A 17,624-nucleotide genomic window follows, 5' to 3' on the forward strand; every position below is an offset into this window, starting at 1 on the left:
CAAATTTACAATATAGATAACGGTTTTTTTACTTGGTTTATTAACAAATTCTAATTGATATAAAATAATAATTAAGTAAAAATAGTTTTATTGATCCCAATACTTAAAAATAATGTTTCAAATAAAATAATAAAAAGAATTTAAGAAATATTTTAAAATAAAAAACTTCGACAGTAATTCCATATTGGCAAGTGTTGTTTTCTATAGCTGAAAACTGAATAGTTATAGTATCAAACATAATGGGTACGTAAAAAATAGAAATATAAGTAAAATAAATTACCTTTATTTAATTGTATTTAATTTTTTTTTAATAAGTTTTTATAAAATTGACTTCAACCCATATAAATGTTCTAATTTTATTTTTCAATTCGTTGATAATATATGAAACGAATTTTTTGCTTGGAAAGCAATGTCATAGAAAATTCAGAAAATGCAGTTTATATTTAAATCCGTGGCCTAATTATAAATAATAATTTCTGATGCATTGATGCTGAAGATTAAGGGGGTGGACAATCAGTCGTACCGAAATCGAACATCTTAAACACTTAATATAAACAATTTTTCACACACGCGTCATGGTATGAAAATAAAAAATATTTATAATTCATATTGATACCGATTTTCTACCGATTTATGCCGATCTTCTATAATAATAATAATTATAAATATATAGCAATAACAAATCATTTTTGAATAGCGGCCCACCGGAAAGTTCCCAGTATCCCGCCGGCTCAGTCCACCCCTGGTTCATATTGTAACCAAATAATCTATTATAAACACAGTTACTTTTTACAGATATTATAAGTTAAAATTTGGACGAAATTACATACTAAAACCAAGAATAACGATTTTAGTTATTTTGTAGTAATTTAAAAATAGTAGGTATTCGCGGATTTATGAAACTTTTAGAGTATATTATTATAATATATATACACGATGACACTTCAAATGTAATTTTTTAGGCAAAAATGACTTTATCCTACTAAATTGTATGTACTAATGCCTAATAATAAAATAAATTACTTTAATCTCAATATTATTTATTAGTTAACGATGTCTTTGCTCAGAATCGTTTTTCGTTTGTTCGTTTTGTATTTTAATAATTTATCCATGGATATATTATTATTACTAATAATTATAGTAGGTGTGTTTGTTCTATTTCATTAATTTATTTAATACTATACCAATAAATGTATACGTCCCAGTTCCCTATGATATAGAATATAGATATTAGGTGAACAATAGAAGTTAAGTATGTGACACTAAATTAATAGTTACCTATAACTTATAACGTTGTATTTGGAAAAAAAATTATTAGTTATTAATTAAAATTGTATCTTATGACTATTATCAGTTATAAGCTATAACATATATTTCTATAAATTAAACCAAAACATATATATATTAAGTACCTTATATAGGTAAGCTCCTATTAATTATAATTATTCTACGAACAGGGACTGGAAAAAACGACGACGACGTTTATATCTCGCGTATTTTATACATTTCTAACTAAAATATGCGCATACAACACTTGGATAGCACATTTTTCGTGACATTAAATATTTGTTTTAAGTCTTAAAAGTAAATTTAAGCCCCAAAAGAATATAAAAACAAACTTACTTTAATTATCGACTCTTTTGGCGGAATCCGTGACGTGTGTGAACTGCGACGCCCATGAGTAAACGCTCCAGAATACAGCCAGAACTTAGAATATTGTGATTTATGAAAAATAAAATTATACGAAACGCAGTAAGTTTTTTGCTCATATCTTCTTTGCTTATTGAAATTTTAGAATTTTTAATCGACTGTGTCTTCTGCAACGACTTTGAGATTTGCCATAGATTAAATAAATAAATGATAGATATTATACTAGGTACGTCAATATGATGAATCCACGGATAATATATAATGCAACTTTTTATATCAAAGAGTTCCGTGTTAAGGACCAATTTGTTCATTGAAATTTGATATGACAATAAACCAAAATAGTTTATAATTTTGAATTTGAATTATAATAATATGATATAGGTATTATTTAAATTATTATTTTCGTTTATCAATTTAATTATTGATTAAGGTGGTGAATAGATATCAGAAGCACAAGAATATTTTTATAAGAGCATATTGTATTTTATGAGTTATTAAATAAAAATGTGATTACTGGATTTTAGAGTTAACATAAAGCCATAAACGTATACAGTAAATTCATCAAATACTATAATACCAACTATATTTTAACAATGATGTGTGTTTTTTTTTTTTAATATTTTTAATTATTTTTTCTTGTGGTCTGTGTAAACGATAAGTATTCGTAATAAAGATTCTATTTTCATATATAATATTATATTATAAGCACTCAGTATAGTTAGTTTTTATAGTTGTTTTATCCACGGCTAACCACAGTAACAATGTAAAGTAGGTACATTAAATATCAATAAATATCATTTTTACTATGCCTCAAATATGAAAAAAAAATTGTTTAGTCATTTGTCATCAACAAAATTCTACTGATTTTTTTTGATTCTAATGTCTCCTGTACTTCTGTCTTCCTGATATCAATAACAACTTCTTTCGAGATAAATAAGTAATAGAACGTACTATCTGGCCGTATAATAATATATAGGTACACGTCGTCGCCTGAGAGATTTTCGAATTGACCGGTCTCTGTGTTGGGAGACTTGTATTTAGCTCATTAGCAATTCTCAATTAAAACTGACACATATATCTACGTTCAAATAAAAAATGGCCGTCAACAATAATAACAGCAACGATATACAGGATGCATTACACGAAATACTCGAACTAATCGTAGTTGGTATAATGGATCGCCGTTATGAAGATGAAGGCGACAACGAAAATCTCATACGACTAGTTCAATATCTTCTGTCTTCCATTGTTACGGATACGGCCTCCAGTGGCGACGTGCAGTCCTCAGGGTCAGAGCCCGGAGAAACCACTTCGGTTCAGGACGACGCTCCAGTGGCTCCACTAGAAGAGGCAACCGGAAAGGACGACGAGAACGAAGAAGATTTTGAGGAGTCGAGTGTCTTGCACAGTGAATTGCCGAGTGGCGATGCGCTGTCTCTCGCAGAATCTGAGCCTGCAGCTCCGATCCCCGAGACAGCACCACTCGGCTACACAGTCCAAGAATACGACAGTTCAAAAGATTCATCCATTGTATCAGCCTGCAGTTATGCGAAGTCGGGTGGCGATGCGCCGTCCTCGGAGTTGGAGACCGTCGACCCAACTCCGACTACCGAGGGTGGACCTCTGGACGACGTAGACGAAGAAGACGTATTATGTGCAGACATTGAGCAGCCGGCCAAAGAATTAGCTGTGATAGATGATAGTATGGGTGAGCTGATCGGCAAGGTGGAACCTGCAGTAGAACGCGAAGAACGCGTTTCTCCACGTAAAAAGTCGACGTGGAAAAGTGTTAAACGCGTTTTTCGCGTGTTGTTCTGCTGCGGGTGCAGTAAGATCGTCCGAAGCTAACACAACTAGCACAGCCCACTTGGGCCGAAGACGGCGGACAGGATGACGGCGACGCAAATGAGGGGAGGATACGGAAAAGAGCACGGAAGGTGCGCGGCGGTAAGTCACCTGCGCACGTTCTCCGACCACCCCCCCCAGCGCGACGGGTTCACGCTCGGTTCAGCATTTCGGTCAGCATTCAATATTACGCTTCACGATTTGTCACCAGGTAATATTTTAAAACTATTTGCATACCTATACAATATTACAATATAAGGTACGTTTTGTACCTACTTAAGATTTAATGGGAGTTTGTAATTTGCACCAAATTAAAGATATGTAATTTGCACCATTGCAGGTAGTCAAAAGTAGTGTTTGTAATTTGCACCAAAATAAGGGTATGTAATCTGCACCACCCTCAGGTAGTCCAAAATATGAATTGTAATTTGCACCAAAATTAAAATTGATTATTTTTTCGATAGTATCTCGATAGTACCAACTTATAAGTTTCTATATCCTAATATAAATTAAGCTTAGTTTTTATTTATAAAATAGTTGAGCTTATACACATATTGTAAGTTTATACAACTAATTATATGTAAAATTATTTTAACTGGCCAATTTTTTTTTTATTCATAATAATATGATTTTATATAAACTTACAACAATATGTACAACAACTTGTAAGTTGGTACTATATCGAGATACTATCGAAAAAAATAATCGATTTTAATTTTGGTGCAAATTACAATTCCTATTTCTTATTACCTGAGCTGAGGATGGTGCAAATTACATATCCTTATTTTGGTGCAAATTACACATGTTGTATTTATTTTGGGTCAATTTTGGTGCAAATTGACTACAGCCGATTTAATACAATCTTAGTTTAATTAGCTAAATTATTTCCAATAGGTAGGTATTATTGTACTAATATTTTTTATTATAATAATATTCCATAGTAAACAGAAAAAAAGGTGAATTCAATATAAAACCGTTTAAATATGATTCCTATATATTTATATTTAGTATAATCTACATTATTTAGTACCTACCTACAAATACCAGGGTGGGTGATCTTGGAGTTTAACTTTAAATGTTTTTGTTAATATTTATTTGTATGTTTTAAAATAGAAAATTTTTTACAAGTTATTCATTTTTCAGATTCAAAAATATTGGTTATAATATATTTTTTACACAGTGTTAATAATCACTCCTTTGTCAAAAATGAAAAAATCCACTCATGATGAATATAGAATACGGTAGGTAGAAATGGTTTTACCAAATACATTGTGCGAGAATTGATTAATCATGAATTTGTCATTGTAACACTAACTTCTGTGGACATTATTGAATCTATACAATTAGGTACTTACTTAATAATAATATTTGTAATGTGTTTAGTCAAAAATAACTAATAATTATTGTTTTAAATTCTAGATAGATATTGACTTTAACAAAATATACTATAAAAATTGAAGAATTGTCTAAAACGCATTAAAATATTGGATGAACGGATAAATAATAATGCCAACACACCAGATTTAACCAATAGTAAGTACTTACTCCATAAATTATAATATATTATTTTGTATATTTTACTGGTACACAAAATTAAATATTCAGACACTCCTTATAACAAAAATCATAATATTATATAATGATGTAGGTATTGAAGTGTTTGTTCAATTATTACGATTTGTTTAATTTTTGGTACCTAATCAAATTCACAATATCATAAATATGTTTAAACCCGTAGAAATAGAGGCATTATAATAGATAGTAAGTACTTCATCTTTTAGTAACTAAGAGATACTATCTAATAAAGGATAACATTTTAAAATAAATACCTACCTATTGGCAAAGCTGGGCAAAAGTTATTCACTTTTTTCAACTAGTTAAAGCCAAGTTACTTTAATATAAAAAATAACTAAGTAATAATATATGTTAGTTTATGAAATTTATTAAATTTAGGTAAATTGAACAACTGTCAACTGATAGTTTGATCAAATATTTCAAATTGAAAGATAATAACCTTAATTTCTTGGAAAGCCAGTCATTAGAAAATAGAAAGTTTAACAAAATAAGAAATTGAAAAATTCAATAAATGAAAAAACATCAAAAATAACTAGTTACTTATTATTTTCAACGAGTTGGATTAGATTATTTTACACATTGAATGCAAGTTTACAAAGTTAATATGAATTAAAACTCAGCGTTGCATATTGAGCAGGTACTATATAGTACCAGTATTATTCACTGTAATCGACATTTTATAAATAAGATTACATACCATTTAGATGATTTCTAACCATTTTTTAAATTACTGTATTTCCAGATTCAAAATGTCTGATAATTATGTACTCGTTACATAGTCTGCTAATTCCTTGATCAAGAAAATTAACACGAGGAGAGAATGGAAAAAAATACTATGTAAAACTATCATAAAATCTTAGGAAACACTATTGAATATGGAAGCACTTTTAAAATAAACGGCGCAGAAAGAGGATCCCATCCATAGAGAATATTTTAAGAATGGGTTGGCCACCGGAACTTAAAACCCCTTGCTGGAGTGAGAGCACTATATAAAAGCAGTCTTTCTCTCATCCATACTCCAGACTGCGACCCATTATTTTGTTAAAATAGGAATGGCCTATCCATTCTTATATTATCTATAGTCCTATCCAGCCATGTATGTTGGTTGTTGGTACATTATTTTATTTGAAACAAATTTTGTTATATTTTATTGCAGTCAAATATTATATGACTTACAATTTAAAAAATATTTTATGTATTTTTGGAAATGTTCCATATTTTTAATGTCGAATATCTGCTCAAATCCGAGAGTGTGTGTGGATTATTTTACAAACATTTTTTTTAATATTCATACAATGTATGACAAGTCATATACCTTCATTAAACAAATTTCTTCAGAACTTAGTGGCTAGGGTATAATAGATTTGTTTTTATTTAACTATTTGTTTTCATTATACCTATTTACTTTCTATAATAGTATAATATTTACTTTTTTCAATAACTATTCATGTTTATATATTAAGTACCGTCTTGATCCAATTTGCTAAAAGATAAGATACTATATGTTGAAATCAAAGCACTCCTTCTTGTAGAAATTTTGTATACAGGATATAAAAAAATAAAAAAATAAACACCATTGTAAAACCACTAGATCCCTCGCCCCGCTCAGAATCTAAAACTATTTAATTAATAATTATATACATCCGAATTTCGTCGTCAAAAAAAAGTTTACGAGGATGAGGAACCTACGGACATGACGTACAGACACACTTTCGCGAATATTTTTACGATTTATTTATTTCGTTCACATATAAACTACAGTACATATAAGTATACAATATATGACTCGTGTCTACATAATATTATTATTATAATATCCTTATATCATAAACATAGAGGCTCAGTAGTATTTTTTATTTATAAATAATATACATAACGTAACGATAATAGTAGTTTTTACAAGCACGCGGCGGGCACCAGTAGTATATTATTATTATTTTATTATTATTATTATTTTTTTTTTCACAACTAGACACATATATTTCATTAAAACACATACAGATCATAATATTTTATAAATTAATAACCGTTAAAGTATTATATTATGTAGTTATTATGTACGCTTAACTCTATAATAATGTCGAACATTGGCGCGAAACAATAATAATATTATGTAATAATATAATAAAACAAATACACTATAATAATATTATACAGTCGTCGTCGGGAATATTATTATTATTATCATCATTATCATTATTATGTATATATTATTCAGTTCTGATATTCTAATCGTGCGCTTATAATATACCTATAATATATAGTCGTATACGTATATTATAATAGAATACTCGTTACAAATTAATAGGCCCGTCGTTCTTCATCATTTAATTATCACAGTAAAAATAATAGTAATATCAATAATAATAATAATAATAATAATAATAATAAGAGGAGAGAAGAGAATACAGATCGTTACGATATTATAATACAATAATAATATGGTTTATGCGGTTCAATTATATTGTAAACATGTGAAAAATTAATACGAAAAAAAAAAAAAAACGAGTCCCTAACGTGACAAAACACGCGTTTGTTCGTTTAGAACGAACAACAATAATAATCTGCTCACAAATCGAATTGGGTACCTACTACAATAATAATAATAATAATAATATCGGTAATAAAATATACTGTACACAAATATGGGTATTCCAGAGTATAAAAAAATCGGTCGGTTATAGAAATATTGGAATTGAAATATTGTTCGTGGATTGTCTTAAAACGATATCATATCATATTATGTATTACAATAAATACGATTATTGTTATACGTACCTATATTACACTAAGGGTAGGAGGCGAAAAGCGTATCGTTTTCGGTAGAAAAAAAAGAAAAAGAAACACGCGTTTGAGCTCTGCGCAGTCTGTACACATTTATAATATATTATATAGTGCATATCAATACAAATTATTGTATTCATATATAATATAATATAATAATAATTACGATGTACGTATAATATTAAAACAATGAGCTGGATTTGTTTCCGGCCAAAACGTGTGATGTGTGTCTATAACGAAACGTAAAATAAACCGATTTACATAAATAAAATAGAATCTATCACAACAACATCTCGATATATAAAAGAAAAAAAAAAAAATAATAATAAACAAAAAGGAACTATATCATAAAATTAATACCAATCGAGTTTACAAATAAATAACAATTAATTATGTACATTGTTTTTTACAAAGAACACAGTTAAAAAGAAATCGATCACGCATCGTATATAGCTACTAAATTAACGTATACCGGCAAATAACGAAAAAAAAGAGTTATATACAATACGGTTTTGATTATTCATAATATATTTACAGTTAATATTCGTATGATGAATGAGTATATTAAGTTGTATAAAACTACGCGTAACGATAGGTAGGGTAAAAAAATTTTTTCTCGAGCGAACGTTTTTGCATAGTAATATGTACAAAAAAGATTTCAGGTGATTACTCGAAACGTTTTGATTTGTTCGGTTGCTTTTTTTTTCAACTGTGAAACGTCGAATTGACTTTCGACGATTTTCGGGCGGTCTTCAACAATATATTACCGTCGCCATCGCTGTGGCGGTTGTCGCGGGCAGGCGAAACTAGCCGATGACCTGTGAAATCATAAAATTTATTACATTATTACTACGTGCGGTTTATTGTTTTCTTCGGGTATTTTATAATATGTAAGGCACCTAACCGCGGTTAACGGGACGCCACGCAACACATCCATTAATTTTTGTTTTGTGTAAAACTGTTTACGCGAAAAACGAAACCGCGCGTGCTTTGCCTACATTCATGATTGGGAAATCAAATCATCGATAGAGAAAATATAATATTTGCTGTCGGACGGTTTTTAATATCAAAAAATTATTTTAAGTTTGAAAAATATAAGCTATAGTAGCTTTTAGGCGCCACACTCGTTTAGGAGCTACTTACATAATATATAGGCGACCGTTCGACTAACAGAATAAGACGTGTCGAATGTACCTCACACCATTGGGCGTAGGTCACTGTATAACGGATGTGATAGATTTAAATCCGACGATGAGCGTAAGCGGACCGTCAGAGTACATTTTATTTTAAATTAAATCGAATTGGAATTTTTATTAGTATATGAAAAGTAGAGATTATAGTCCGAGACGATTGTTTCTCTCTCAGACTATAAATTAAGAATCGTTCAATACTGTGCGAGTGTTTGTCCAAAGTAATAATTTTTTAGTAGCTAATAACAATGTCAGTATCGAGCCTGTACACTATACAATAGTAGTGTAGATCGTAGGCATAATATAGGGCAGGGCACGCGAACTTACAACGCTTCCGCAGGTCGTCGACTGGCACCATCACTTGCGTCCAACAGCCGTCGACGACGACGACGTCTGAAGCACAACCGGACAGGGTGCGTCCGTCGCCTCGGCGTACAGACAGGACGATTCGCTGCACGAGCAACCGCTGCTGCAACTACCCTTGTCGTCAGCCCCCGCGACACTGACGCCGCCGCCGCCGTCGTCGTCGTCGTCGTCGTCACACCAACCGCGGTCCCGATGCCATTGTTCTGAAAACCATAATATTATTGTCATTTTTAAATTTATAATGTTCAAAAGCACCATAATATCATTGTGGCGTGCACTGCAAAGGTTACATGCGACGATCTTTCGTATGTAAGCAGAAAATGATGTACGGGGGGACAGCCCCGAATCCTCTCGTCGACGTCTGATCGAAACGCCGACACGCGTTTTTCCCCGTCGCGGTTTATTACCGATGGTACGACGTCTATTTATTATATTTATTATTATTCGTAATACTATAACGATAATATTTATATTATGCTGCAGACCAATGCGAATGGATTTAACATGTTTTCGTCATTCAAATTTCGGCTGCAGGTCTATTTAACATGCCATATGGACACCAGAACAAATCCCGATAGCTCAGAATCTATTATTCGAAAAACTAATAATTTAATAAAATTAAACCTAATCAAACGACGGACTGCCATCGTTTTGAAACCTTTCAAATTATTAATTTCGTCGTGTCGCGGCATCCGTAATTCATAAAAACAGTTACAATATATATTATGAATATTTACGATGTAATATATTATGTCAATATACACGACGCGATGACGACGGAAGAAGACTAGAAAATATAACACCCACCACAAAAACTGCAATTCCGTTTTATTCTTTATACCGTTCATCGGCGATAATTTTAGTAGATAGTAAGTAATTATACTAGAATTTTTATTTCATCGGTTTGATTTTTAAACCGAATCTGACTATCGGTTCTAATTTGTTGTTTTCAATTTAAATGCAACGCGGTCAAACACAAAGTATTATTAGTTACTTCGTCTTAACCAAAGATATCAAATAATATGGACGTTGGACATGCGATTTTTAACTTGACGTATTATTTGTACAATTAAGTGGAAAACGGTAGGTCATTACAACGGATACTATAACTATGTTTTAAGTGATTAAGTTAAAAATTATGAAACAACTATCCAGTTCAATTAAAAAGTTAAAAAAAAAAATTTAATTGGCTTTAACTGGGTAGGTGTATATTATAGCTGCAGTAATTCCCACCTTTGATAATACGTGTGCGATTGTAACGAGTTTGTGTACCCTTATAATATATTGGCGGTATAAAACGCGCGATGGTCGTAAAAGTAATTTTGGACATTCGATTATCGCAATAATTCGAGGTCCTTTTTATCGTCTTTACGTTGTACACTTATACCGATGGTCTCTCGGGTACCGTTCATCGGGTCTCGGAAAACAATATACGCTCGTCCAATAACCGTATGTGTGTAACGGCCCCAGGTATGTATCGATGTGTATTATACACCTACGCCGGTCGATTCTTTTATCGCCTGCAAGTGCGCACCAGACAATACCTCGGGAAAATAAACCTCGTTATTATTATTTTAAACGTCCGAGAACATAATAAACTGCAGCTCTACGTTTTTCCACGCGGTTATCGTTATCTGTGCCAGAAATTCAAAAATCTCTCGTACTTTCCGTGATCACTTCATTACATACGGGAAACAACGGATCCGGCGGGATAAGTTTACAGAAATCGCGTTTCGCTTCGACGAGACTATTATTATCATGGGCATGGTATAATACGCGATATCATAGTTGTAATGGTATAGTAGTAGTGGTCTGCTGCTAGAGAACCGACTAAATCGGGATTTGATGAATTTACCAACTTTCTTGTTAAACAAAAACGTGGCGTTGGTTCCCGATCGAGAAGTTAATGGAACGGAACTGCCAAAAGCCTAGGGTGATCTGTACTTAATCGAGTTATGAACCGGCCGTGGTCGCTGTGGATACACGACGCACAAGCGGGGACATAAAATATATAGTCCGGCAGTATGCGACTGCAGAGGCAACCAATAAGGACAAACCATAAATCGTATTATCGTGGAAGGCCATCATGCGAGGGAATTTAGCGAGGACATCGAGGGGATTCGTGCAATAATACCGACATAGGTAATATAATGGATCGATAGGGTATTAAGACGTTCGCTTTTAACTTAATAACTTATTAAATAAGCCTGCTGGCGTAGGCCTATTCAAGTTAAGTTATTTTAATAATATTATTGTTGTTACCATTAAATATTAGATATGTTATTGATGATATCATATTACTTACATTTTTGCTATTGTTATTAATTTATTTATTACCACCGATCTTAGTTGGTATCCTACCATTTTCATAATACTGTTTACAGAGTGTTATATATCACTATTTATATTTTACTGTTGTAATGTGGATTTGTTTAAAATTCATATTATAAGAATAAATCAATAGTAGTCTCGTGTTTTTCAACGTTATTAAATTTATTTTTTTTACAATTTGGAACTAAGAAGATAATTCGTAGGTATATTATATATTCTTAAAGAAGCCCAGAAGTCCGAATTCCTTTAAAAAAACCAAAACTAGATACTGAACCTTCGTTTTGAAATGCCGAGGATTGAGACGGATTCCATCGGACACTCATCGTATAACACGACGGAAAACACAATATATTTTGGGTTATGGGGTGCGGGGCAAGAGGGCAAAAACTCAAATACATATCGTGGATCCGGAATGCTTACCGGAATGATGTTTGTACGCAAGACCGGGCAAGGTGGACTGAACGCAACGGTCTATGCTGTTCCCCTCGGAACAGCAAGTGTTGTACTGCTGTGGCTGTTCGTCGGGCGTCCGTTTGTTGCACGGCGGTGGAGGTGGTGGCTGCTGCTGTTGGGTCGGCTGATTGACGTGACCGTACAACAGTGACGCGCTTTCATATTCGTAATCGGAGTGCATGCGGTTCCGCGACGCACCATACTTGTTAGACGACCGGTCCAGTCCCTGGCACGAGGACACGTTGCAAACGGAAGGATGAGACGAGTTCGGTACCTGTTTGCGAAAACGAAATTTATTTATTAACTATACACTGCGATGTGAGGCGTGCGACGTGAATTTTGTGTCGCAGGGGCGTAGTAGCTTCGGGTGGTCGAAGCCAAAAACCTGTACCCTTTTGTATACATGGCACATCGGAGGGCACTGAATGTCTAAGACTACCACCACCGTTAACGGGACAAATACCAGAAATCGGTCAGAACTATAGTGTTCATTACAGTGAATCTTTAACGATTTCAGTATTTAAACTATTTTTCTTATATTGACCTATTTTTTAGATATCTGTTTATTGTTCAACAAGTGTTCGAAGAATTATAATTGAAATGGTTTAAAATTAAAAATTATTTTTTGATTTAGTTCTAAACTTGAGAGATTCTTATTTTATATTTTAATACAGAAACCAAAAGAATTGTTTTCAATTCACAAAATACTCTTATGGATTATGAAATAATTAAAATATGTTAAGACGTATAATAATATAATACTAGCTATTAAGTAGGTACCTACATAATATATTTTAAACTATACAACAATTTTATAAATATATTTTTTTGTTTAATGTCAGATTGTTATTCAGTATTCTTAAATACAAATTACTTTTCAAATATTTAAAGTGTAAAATATTTGTTCATACTTTAAAAGTATTGATAATTACAATTATATACTTAACTGAAACGATAAAAATAAAACTTAGTAATTACTGAGATCTGTGGGGAGGATAATATGTATTTACTGTTTAAACTATAGTTTTTACCAAGAATGTCTAATATCTATACTATATAAGTATAGAATGTATAATCTGTATGTTTTGTCTTTAAGAGAAGGCAAAAATGTAAAGTAGTACATTTGAAATTTACTGCATCTATTATGAGAAATTGTAAATATTTTTGACCAGAATGGAAGATATCTCATATAATAATAATCAAGTAGTATTTAAAAAAAAATTATAAATGGAAACATCATAAACTTTGTCTAAAACCACGACAGCAGTCGTAAACGGGTCATATTTTATGAATTCTTAAAGACTAGAACATTATATCCCACGAAGATTAGGTGTGTAAGTCTAAAAATAAATTTATCTGATAACAAATTTCGAAATTCACGCCAAATGTTAATTATTGTGGTATTGTGACTATAATAATGTGGTGACGAGCGGTTACCGGAGGTGGTTGTGTGGAAGGCGGTGGATTAAATCTGTGTTCGTTGCTCTGGTTGCCAGTGTAAATCCATGCGGGCGTGTATCCATTACAACTACCGGCCAACGACTTGCTGGAGTGGATGTGTGACTGTTTTGAGAAACTTCCAGCGTGCATACGACGACTTGATTGTGGACTGCCACCGTTGGACTATATTATAAGGATAGAAAAAATAAATATATGTATAATGTAAGTCACATTTTTTAAACCATCAATAAAAACAAAAAAAGCTTGATTCTGAGCAACACTCAGTTGAAAAATCGATATCTTATGAAAAAAAAATTACGTTGAAAAAAATGTCAATACTAAGAATTATTCAAAATCTGTTATTTTTCAATTTTGAATTCTATTCAATATAATATATCAGTAATTTAAATAATTAAGTAAGAGTTTTAAGTCTTCCGCAGTCTCTTTTTCGTATTTATCGAATTTTAATAAAAAAAACCAAAGTTGATTTTATGAAAGTAATCGTAGGTATCGTAAATTGAAGCGTTGCACACGTATATAAAAATGGGAGAAACTAAAAAAAAAAAACGACCGTGTTTAAGTATCGAATCAACATCAGGCTTCCTAATACCCGAAATCATCACAAACATAAAAATAAAACAGAATCTTAAAAGCACCAATCAGACAAACGTAATAAATCGACCGTGAAATCGAGAGAGTGTGACGAACTAACTATAAGAATATATACCTGAGACGTTTTCCGCATAGAATCGGTCGGCGGGTGTTGAGGGGGCGGTGGGAGGAACTCGTTCCAATTCGGGGGCGGCGCTTGATTGATCGGATAGATTGGCGGTTTCCGTTTGTGATTGTTGAAGTCCACGTTTTCGTCTAAAAATGGAGAAAAAAGGGATTAGTTCAATGAATACAAAAACCAACGCCGTGGTTCAAAGCTGTAAATGCTGCGACGCTTACCAAGGTAATGGTTGTTGGGTGCGGACACTTGTTCGTGACAACGTTCGTGGCACGAACCGTTGGAGCTCAGTGTTTTGGTTTCGGATGAGCTGCTAGCGGCCCCGAAGAGATGCGTAGACTCCTATATTAATACGTGGACGATAAAATACATAATTTAGAATAATCTGTACTTGTAACTATTCACTACTGTAGGTTTTGTAATTGTGATAGTGTTTAAAATTTAGAAATCAATGACACGTTCTATGTAAGTATTTTGGAAAACAACGAGAAGGTATAAATATATTATATACATAATTAAAGAGTGAAAAGTATAAAACGATTTTATATTTTATCATACCCCAATAATAGATATATACCTAATTAATAGGTATATAGGATCTATACGCCAGTGGCGCATCCAAGGAGGGTGTTCGGTGATCACGATACCGCCTTGAGCCGTGTCATATCAAATGATCACATGATTATTATCATTATCTATTGATCGCAACAGACGTAGTATAAAAATATTTTTGTTAATGAAAATCAAAGTTATAGTTTGTATTTTATATATTATAATATAATATATTGCATAATATTTATTATTAACACCCTTCTTACAAAGATTCTAGTTACGCCACTGGCATAAACAACACACGAAGTGGAAGTTTTCATAAGTGGAAATTCGTCGAATTTGCTGTATAGTAGTTTTAGAGGGAACAATAAGGATAGTACCTACAGCAATATATTACTAAACTGTGACGAGACACGTTCCGAAAATATCGATCGTCGGTGCTAAGTGTATATCGCAGGAGCCTTCAAAATTTTTAGGCGGAGGGCCACCTGTTACATTTAAAAAAAATCTCACGAACCGCATTCGTAATAAAAACACGTAGGTATTAAAAGATTAAAAACGTATTAAAAAATACACTCTACCTATTATGCTCAAAACGTATTCTCGGGGGGGGGGGGGGGGGGGCTATGACAAAGTCAATAAGACGGGCTCGTGGGTGATGAAGACCTCTCCAGACTTATAACAGGTCTATATGAATACCGACGGACACTTACATTGCAATCGTCGCGGTTCAGCAGAGTAGTGGTGGCGTACGGTGTGGGGTTCGACATCATATCTTTGCGCGGGTTGTAGAAAGTCGACAAGTTTCTGGTGTCCACCTCGGCGTAGTCCGCGCAAGTCGTCTCTCTACCGATGCCGTTCAACAGTTTGGACTCGGGATCCTTCTCCCCGTTGCGCCAACCACGGTCGATCCACAGCGCCTCCTTGCCGCCGGCGCTCAACATGCTCAATTGCGACAGGTCGCCACTGACCACCGGCACTGAAATCACGGTAAACACATCGATTGCGGTATAAAACGGGTGCATATTGTAATATACCGCGGTATATACGAGTATAATATATTATGACGTATGGTTAGTTACGCACTACGCGGTTAAGCCGGATTCACACCACACCGTGTCGTATCGTTTCGTGTTTTTATGTTTATACCAAAATTCAATACCAATGATATGAATATTGTATCTGATGATAACATAATATAACATCGTGATTATTTTACACGACACGACACGACACGGTGTAGTGTGAACACGGCTTAACAACCGAAGTTGCAACCGAAAAAAATTGACTATACAGCTCAACTCGTAAACCAATATGGTTGCAACCATATAGTCACATCGCTCTCGCACGACGTGTAGCCACGAATCCGGCTTAAGTTCTAAACAATATTATTATGTTTACCGTTGAAGTGGCCCAACTGTTTGCCGGCGTTCTGTTTCCGTTTCAAGTACACGACGGTGACAATTACGCACGCCAACATGACGACCAGGGCCGCCAACAGCACGATGATCCACGCCTCGCCGTTGGTAGTAGACGAATACGCTCTGGCCGGGTACGCCGGGTCCATGACTATCGGCACCGGGGCGCTGTAGGGCCCGTACCCGCTCCGGGTGTACGCCTGCACCCGGGCAGTGAAACTGCCACCCACCGTCAAGTTGAGCAGAATCGTCGTGGTAGACGAGTTCAACAGCTCTTGTACGGCGGCCTTTGTAGCGTTGTTATTCTTCACTTGTATCTATTAGATAACACCATTTCAGTTAATTATACGTAGGTTAGGTACAGAGGTACAGGTATACCAGATACCAGATGTGTAATAACTATATTGTATAACTCGTGATCACACCCGTAATGTGCATCGTGTTGCCAAGAACCCAGTTTAGAAGACTTGTTCATAATACTTATAGGTACTTGCCGAGTACCGTTTTGGACGTTTCAAGAAATATTTGAATACATTTAAAATACAAAAAATAAAAATGAAAATTTACCGTTTATACTTATATAACAATATATGATACCCGTTACCCATGTTATCAAATTGTTTTGTTTAAATGTGCATCAGATTTATTATACTGCACATCAACACGATCATTATAAAATTACGTCTTCAATTTATTGACATTTGAAACAATAAATCACGAAATAATAACCAACGAATCTAAACACAGGGAAAAAAAGTTGAAATATCTTCAATAGTCAATAACTTACTTTGTATCCCAACAGTGCGCCGTTGACGTGCTGCGGTGGAGGTGCCGACCACCGTATGAACGCGGTAGTGGCGTTCACCATACCAGTCTGTACGTCTTCTGGAGCCGCAGAAGGAACTGCAATTAAAACACACGAATTGGATGTTTAACGAGAGTTGGAAAATATAGGGTTGGGTTTAGCATTGGGCGTGTTCACTTACCATCCTCGTTGGTTTGGACGACCATGGAGTTGGACGGTTGGCCTTCGACCGTCTTAAAGAACGGCACCAAGAAGAAATCGTACTTGTTGTACTTACGGAGGTTGGCCAATGTGTAGGACTTGGGCTCACCGTTGTTCATCATCACCGTCATCATGTTATAGGTCTGCGAGCCGCCCGACAAGTCTCTGAACCGTACGTGAATACCTTCTACCCATTCGGCACTGCTCAATACCTAATGTGTACGCAAATGTAATAAACTTTGTTAGTGGTCTGTCGACAACATATCGATATGAATCGCGGTACA

General features: G+C 33.8%; 1 protein-coding gene across 1 annotated transcript in view; it reads right to left on the reverse strand.

The window, feature by feature from the left end:
* Positions 1-6,789: 6,789 nt before the first annotated feature.
* The window catches only part of LOC132946611 (roundabout homolog 2), a 193,496-nt gene continuing 182,661 nt past the window's right edge, over positions 6,790-17,624 (reverse strand). Inside the window, exons 10-19 of the mRNA XM_061016661.1 lie at positions 17,321-17,552; positions 17,122-17,237; positions 16,318-16,651; positions 15,630-15,895; positions 14,586-14,706; positions 14,362-14,501; positions 13,632-13,817; positions 12,162-12,468; positions 9,372-9,613; positions 6,790-8,672 (exon numbers count right to left, since the gene is read on the reverse strand). Of these exons, the coding sequence (XP_060872644.1) occupies positions 9,402-9,613; positions 12,162-12,468; positions 13,632-13,817; positions 14,362-14,501; positions 14,586-14,706; positions 15,630-15,895; positions 16,318-16,651; positions 17,122-17,237; positions 17,321-17,552 (1,914 nt within the window). The 3' untranslated portion in view covers positions 6,790-8,672; positions 9,372-9,401. The remainder of the gene's footprint in view (positions 8,673-9,371; positions 9,614-12,161; positions 12,469-13,631; positions 13,818-14,361; positions 14,502-14,585; positions 14,707-15,629; positions 15,896-16,317; positions 16,652-17,121; positions 17,238-17,320; positions 17,553-17,624) is intronic.

Source organism: Metopolophium dirhodum, chromosome 6, assembly GCF_019925205.1.
Source record: "Metopolophium dirhodum isolate CAU chromosome 6, ASM1992520v1, whole genome shotgun sequence".
NCBI classification, from domain to species: Eukaryota; Metazoa; Arthropoda; class Insecta; order Hemiptera; family Aphididae; genus Metopolophium; species Metopolophium dirhodum.